This window comes from Hordeum vulgare, chromosome 3H (genome assembly GCF_904849725.1).
Source record: "Hordeum vulgare subsp. vulgare chromosome 3H, MorexV3_pseudomolecules_assembly, whole genome shotgun sequence".
NCBI classification, from domain to species: Eukaryota; Viridiplantae; Streptophyta; class Magnoliopsida; order Poales; family Poaceae; genus Hordeum; species Hordeum vulgare.
This window is the reverse complement of record NC_058520.1, coordinates 498,955,300-498,961,906: the sequence shown is the minus strand read 5'-3', so window position 1 is coordinate 498,961,906 and position 6,607 is coordinate 498,955,300. Positions and strand designations below refer to the sequence as shown.

General features: G+C 48.6%; 1 protein-coding gene across 1 annotated transcript; it reads left to right on the top strand.

The window, feature by feature from the left end:
* The first annotated feature begins 2,980 nt into the window (after positions 1–2,980).
* Positions 2,981–4,378, top strand: LOC123440288 (PLASMODESMATA CALLOSE-BINDING PROTEIN 3-like). Its single transcript, XM_045116865.1, has 4 exons — positions 2,981–3,312; positions 3,426–3,668; positions 3,787–3,820; positions 3,922–4,378. The coding sequence occupies exons 1-4, from the start codon at positions 3,000–3,002 to the stop codon at positions 4,178–4,180; spliced, it is 849 nt and encodes a 282-aa protein (XP_044972800.1). The 5' UTR covers positions 2,981–2,999; the 3' UTR covers positions 4,181–4,378.
* The last annotated feature ends 2,229 nt before the right edge of the window (positions 4,379–6,607 follow it).

Below are 6,607 nucleotides of genomic sequence, written 5' to 3'. Positions count from 1 at the left end.
GGGCCCTTTGGGCCCCATCTGGGTCTAGGCCGGCTGACAGGGTCGGCAGCGTGGCTTCCGGGGGACGGGGGAGCGGCGATGGGCAATGGGGTGCTGGTGGTGTTGTTGCCGCCGTGCTGCAGCGTTGCCGGCGGGGCTTAGCGGGCCCGATTCAGGCCTGGCCGGGTCGGGGGTGGCCTGGTATGCCTTCCTGCTGCGTCCGAACGACGACCGCGATGGTACGGAGGCACAGGCCTCCCGCTCGACGGCGGTGGAGGTGGTTCCCTCCCGCGCGGCTACGATGCTGCTCCTCCCATCGCCCAATGCTCCTCTCTTGGTCCGCTTGGCCTCGTGGTGGTGATGTCAGTGAGGCGGCGTGGGTGGCACCGCAACCGCAGTGGCGCATGCTGGTGGGCGGCGAGTTGGCTGGTTGGCCCCGGTCTGGTTGGGCGGTGGGGTTTGGAGTGCGGGAGAAATCCTTGCCGGTTCTTCCGGCTCTAATGCGATGACACTTGCGGGTGCCACCATTCTTTCCTGGAGGGTGTCGGTGGTCTCCATCCCCCACCCCCTCCGCGTGCCGGGTGAAACCCTATGACACGTCCGGGCAAGAGCGTCATCGAATTCCTTATTGAAGGTGCTGCTTGATATGCGGAGGATCGGAGCCTTGGATCGTGGTAGGTCGATTCCGGAGGGTGTGGCGGTTGTGGATCATCCACGCTTTGTCAAGCTGCTCGTGTTGGCATTGTTTCTTTTTTCTTTTCTTTTGGGCTTGATGTGCTGTTCGTCCCAGCGTTTGCTCTGCGATCTGTGTTGGTTGGTTTGGAATACAAAGCGGGAGGAAACCCTTTTTCTTCATAATTAGATAGCACCTCACACATTGATGTGTGAATTTTTTAGCAATAAACAGGGAAATGATTTGTTGCTAAAAGATAGAAAATAAAATCTAATGTTGTGGAGGGTTTGCAAATATTTGGTGATGGAGAGGTTTTGCATGTGTTAGAAAAAGATTACATGTGACTGATGATATGAAGGCTTGCATGTTTTTCGGAGGAGGATTACTCCACGGCTTCTACACAGCCACAGAAGGCTTGCATGTGCTAGAACAGTAATGCTACATATACATAGGTTTACATAAGTTCTTTAGACAGGTGAATTTTAATTAAAGATTAAGGGAATGAGGGCCCCATCCTCTTGAAAATCAGGAAGGGAGAGGTTAGTTAGAAAGAAAAAATCCTAGTTAGTGTGTAACCCTTTGTAAGTCTTTATATGTTTAGCATTTTTGGTGCTAGAATGAGCCCCCCTCCTCCTCAACCACCCAAGAGAATCTTCGGTTCCTCTCTTTTCAAATTTTCTACTCCCTCCGTCCGTAATTATTTGTTGCCGAAAAAGATGTATCTAGACATATTTTAGTTCTATATACATTAATTTTTATCCATTGTCACGACAAGTAATTTAGGACGAAGAGTGTGTAACCCTTTGTAAGTCTTTATATGTTTAGCATTTTTGGTGCTAGAATGAGCCCCCCTCCTCCTCAACCACCCAAGAGAATCTTCGGTTCCTCTCTTTTCAAATTTTCTACTCCCTCCGTCCGTAATTATTTATTGCCGAAAAAGATGTATCTAGACATATTTTAGTTATATATACATTAATTTTTATTCATTGTCACGACAAGTAATTTAGGACGGAGGGAGTACATGATATACATAACAACAGTAGTCTTTCATTTCCTTCCTTGAATTTCGAAAATACTATACCTACGTAAGGTTTCTACTTAAACCTACGTAAACTATTGCACCACTAATCAAACCACCGCCCCTGATTTTCGGGGTGGGCCCGCGTCCCACTAATACCCAATTAAATGATGCCAGATCATTATGTAACCCCTCTCCCCACGTAACTACACGTAGGTGTAGCAAAGCTTTGAATTTTTGCCTTTTATGTTGTATCATTCCACCAGCCTCCCAATAGACGAAGCCAGCTCGGCAAAGAAATAAATGTTCAGGTAATCTGCCTCTCCACCCTACGGTAAAACGTCGTGGGTAAAAACTAAGACTTACGGAGTATGTGCAAGATATATTGTCCCTTTCTTTTCTTAACAAAATAATCTATCAACCACACAATCGTATGATTGATACAGCTTTGCCATTCCTATACTTTTTTTTGAGCAGAGTACAATCGAAGTCGTTCACGCACGCACACCCTACCCCTATGAGCATCTTTGAGAGACTAAGCCGGCACATCATCTTGAAATTGACGAAGTCGCCACTGACGCCTTCGTTGTCGACGGGAACGTCTCCTCCCACTAAAAGCACATCGCCGGAAGACCTGGAATAAATCCAGGAAAATGCAAGCACCAACGTCAAGTCTGAGACTTGAACTCTGGTGGGCAGGGGATACCATAGTCCTCCGAACCATCCAACCACGGGTTGGTTTGCCTCATCCCTACACTTGACATTGAGTTGACGCACGATGAAGAGGTTTGGTTTGACACCGTAACAAGGGCATGGGCTATTTGTTGCGTCGTGGCGTTGACGTGGCATGCCAAGGAACTAAATCAAGGCGAACATGAGCTCAATTACTCGTCGAGGTGTTGGAGGTATAAAGTCATATCTACCGAGTACATGCAATGCAAGATTATATGATCTTCTTTTCTTTTTCGACAAAAGAACCTATGTACCATACCATCGTATGATTGATACATATAGCTTTGCCATTCCTTCTTTCCCCTCAGAAAAGAATACAAGGGCCCTCTGGGTCTGGTAAGCACTAAGCACTACCACCACGAAAAAAGACCAGCACAGCACATGCCACAGAGCTCACAAACAACTTTGCAACTTTCATTGCCTTTACTTTGGTCGACGGTGGCTAGCGGCTCGTAAACCCGGCGTAGCAAGAGCAGCCCGCCGGAACTAACAGGTGTCCCGTGGTGTGACACGGCTCGCGATCATCGAGTGCAAAACTTCGCGCCTAAGAAACGTGCATGGCAGCGGCAGCTCGGGCCAAAGTCGACACCCAGCGGAATGGTCGGAAAGAGCGGAAAGGAGGAGAGGAGAGGAAAAGACGTTGGCCAGCCGGCTGCCGATATAAAGCATATAGCCGGAGGAAAGCTCACGACGCACTACTTCTCTGGCGTACGTAGCGCGGCCACACCACACACACCACACCAGCAGCCAGCCAGCCATCGTCGTCGAACGCTCGACCCGAGCCAGCCAGCGGAGCAGAGCGCGGGCGCACTAGCTCGGACCTCGACGAACGCTCCGCCGATCGTTGTTATGATGGCGAGTCCGGCGTTCTTGCTGCTGCTCTTGCTGGCTGCGTCCATCGGGGGATCAGGTGAGTGAGATGTGCAGTGCGTACGTGCATGGATTTCGCCGTTGTGGCGCGATGGCGAGTGGCTGTGTGTGACTCTGTGTGTGTGTGTGTGTGTGTGTTTCCGGCGCATGCAGAGGCGGACTGGTGCGTGTGCAGGCCGGACGCGAACGAGACGGCGCTGCAGGAGACGCTGGACTACGCGTGCGGGCAGGGGGCGGACTGCGCGCCGGTGGGCACGGGAGGGAGCTGCCACAGCCCCGACTCCGTGGCGGCGCACTGCTCCTACGCCGTCAACAGCTACTACCAGCGGAACAGCCAGACCAAGGGCGCCACCTGCGACTTCGGCGGCACCGCCACCCTCTCCTCCGCCGACCCCAGTACGTACCCTGCCTTCTACTCCCACCTGTGACTCGTGAGTCGTGACTCCATCGATCATCTTGCTGGTTTGTTCTATCGGTCTCACCATGCATGCATGTGTGTTCATAACGTGTGCAGGCTCCGGAACCTGCAAGTACCCTGCAAGCGCAAGGTAATATATATAACCCCCTGTACGGGCAAATCATAATTACTCTACCAAGCATGAATCCTTGCATGGTGAGCTGACGTATGTTCCCTGTGTAAATTGCACAGTGCTGCAGGGACGAGCACCGGGAACGGCACGGCAACAGGCTCTGGCGCTGGCACGGGCACCAGCCCTTCTTCGCCCGGCTCGACAAACCCAGCTACGCCCGGCATGGGAGGGAGCTTCACCACGCCGATCGGCAGCGCGTCCGGCCCTACGGCGAGCATCATAGGCCCCGAGAGCAGCGGCGTCGCTGCCGCCGCGGCCGCTTTTGCTGGCGTCCGCGGCCTCTTCGGCGTTGCCGTCGCCTCCGTCCTCGCTTTCTAAGTGCGGTGGTTGATCACGAAGCAGCGAGAAACGTAGTGCATTCTTTTTAATCATCTACAATCCCTAGTGCGTTGTTGCTTTGGTGGAGATGTCCTGGATATCGTTCTGCTTTAATGTTTGTCTGTGTACGTCTGCTCTTTCATGCCCTTTTAGTCCATGTATATGTATATGGAGTTTAATTTCTTTGCCTCATGTCGAGTACTAGTACTTGTGCCATGAACTTCTTCCGGCGAATGATGTTATTGTGCCAGTTTAAAAAAAAAACAAGCTCACTTTATATATCCAAAATGTTACACAACTGCTGCCCGGTGCACGAACGACATGACGTCCAACATTACTCAAGTCTCAAGGACGCGTTCAAAGAAATTCTGGCCGCCGGGATGGTTTGTGGATTCCGATCTCCATGTTATTGAGGCTAAACAGCAACAATGAGTTGCACAAATTTATTGACATGAAAAATATGCACACTACGCACCCCTTTCATTTGTGATGAACTTTAAAAACAGCTTCAACCAACGAGTAAGCAGCGGAATAATATAAACAACATACACATGTGACACAAGATTTAATATGGAAAAAACTTCTCAAAATGACGAATAAAAAATCATGGACATGGACCGACCGGTCCAAACAACTTCACTATGAAAATGATGAGTACAAAGTCTTCTTTAAAACCTCTAGAGAGATTTACAACACACTCTCCACATTGCCAACCGGCAACAACAACAACAACAACTACTACTACAAGAGGCAAGATTTCAGCAAAGCACAAATATACACACCTTCTACCCCTTTCAGTATTTTGCAAACCGCTCTTAAACTCCTGAACCAAACAACACCAAATTTGGCAGACAAGTAGACACACGAGTTTCTGAGATATGCTCAAAATTTCAGCTCAATCGGACACCGTTTGCCTACCCAAATTGTTCGTCTGCCAAAACTATTCGGTTCTAAAACTGCAGTAGTCAGAGGTGATAAAACCACTCTCAAATCTGATGCTCCACTGACCCAATCCTCAAACCAGCTAACCAGATTGAAGTACTCAAAGTAAGGAACGAGCTCACCAAGTTTGGGGTCGATCCAAGCACGTTTGCGTCTCCCATCATTAGCTTGAACACTATCTAGTCACATGTATCAAATCTGGACATAATCTCCACTTCTTCTTTTTCCTCTCTCATACAGGTTGTGTTTTTCTTGTGCGTTCTTTCTCACTCTCGCGAATGGCAGCCAACTCAGGGAGGGGTGGAGTAGCCGGGGTTTTCTTCTTGTTTCCCTTTTCTTGGAAGCACTCTCAACCGTTGGATGCAGCGAGGATCAACGGTCGAAATGTGTCGGACTTATGGGCTGATGTTGGGCTGCCAACATACATCCATGTGGAGAGACTTAGCCCAACAAACTCCCCCTACCGACATCATTGAGGGTCTCACTGCCTGCCGGCAGCCATGCCAGCGAGCCGGTGGCATACTTCGAGCTTCTTCCTAATCACCACTTTAGTCAACATATCAACCCCATTGTCATTTGTGTGAACCTTCTCAAGTTGCTTTTTCTTGGAATACAACACATCTCGAATCCAATGATGGCGGACTTCTATATGCTTAGACCTTGAATGAAAACTTGCATTCTTACTCAAGTGGATAACACTTTGGTTGTCACAAAACAAGACATACTTGTCTTGCTTAAAACCAAGCTCACAAGCTTACCATTTCAGCCACAATAGCTCTTTGCTCGCCTCTGTTGCTGCAATGAATTCAGCTTCGGTTGTATTCAGTGCCACACACATTTGCATCCTGCTTTGCCATCACACTGCTCTCCCTGCATAGGTAACCAAGTAACCTGAAGTAGACTTCCTTCTGTCAATATCTCCAACCATGCGAGAATCTGAAAAAGCAATCAGCTTGGCCTCACCACCACCAAAGCAAAACTTCATATTTGTGCTGCCTCGGAGATATCTCAAAATGCACTACACGGCTTCCCAATGATGTCTTCCTGGATTAGACATAAATGTGCTCACAATACTAACCACATGAGCAATGTCAGACCTTGTACACACCATAGCATACATCAAACTCCTAACCGCTGAAGCATAAGGAACATGATGCATTTCCTTTTTATTCTCATCGGTGGTAGGACATTGTTTTTTCTCAACTTGAAATGGGGTGCTAGTGGAAAACTCACAACTTTAGCATTCTCCATCATGAACTTCTGAAATACCTTCTCAATATACTTCTCTTGAGACAAGACAACTTGTTGGAATTTCTGTCTTGCTCAATTCTCATTCCGAGAATATTCTTCGCTGGACCTAGTATTTCATGGAAAAACATTTGCTCAACTCTTTCTTCAACTTAGCAATCCTAGAGACATTCTTGCCAACAATCAGGATATCATCAACATAGAGCAGTAATATGATGAAATCATCACGTGAGAACC

What these genes read in the sequence shown, in the direction of transcription:
- LOC123440288 (XM_045116865.1), top strand. Translation starts at nt 3,000, where the DNA reads ATGGTCGGAAAGAGCGGAAAGGAGGAGAGGAGAGGAAAAGACGTTGGC. An exon ending in TGCGTCCATCGGGGGATCAG is followed by an intron (nt 3,313 to 3,425) that starts GTGAGTGAGATG and finishes CGGCGCATGCAG; the next exon opens with AGGCGGACTGGTGCGTGTGC. An exon ending in CCTCTCCTCCGCCGACCCCA is followed by an intron (nt 3,669 to 3,786) that starts GTACGTACCCTG and finishes TAACGTGTGCAG; the next exon opens with GCTCCGGAACCTGCAAGTAC.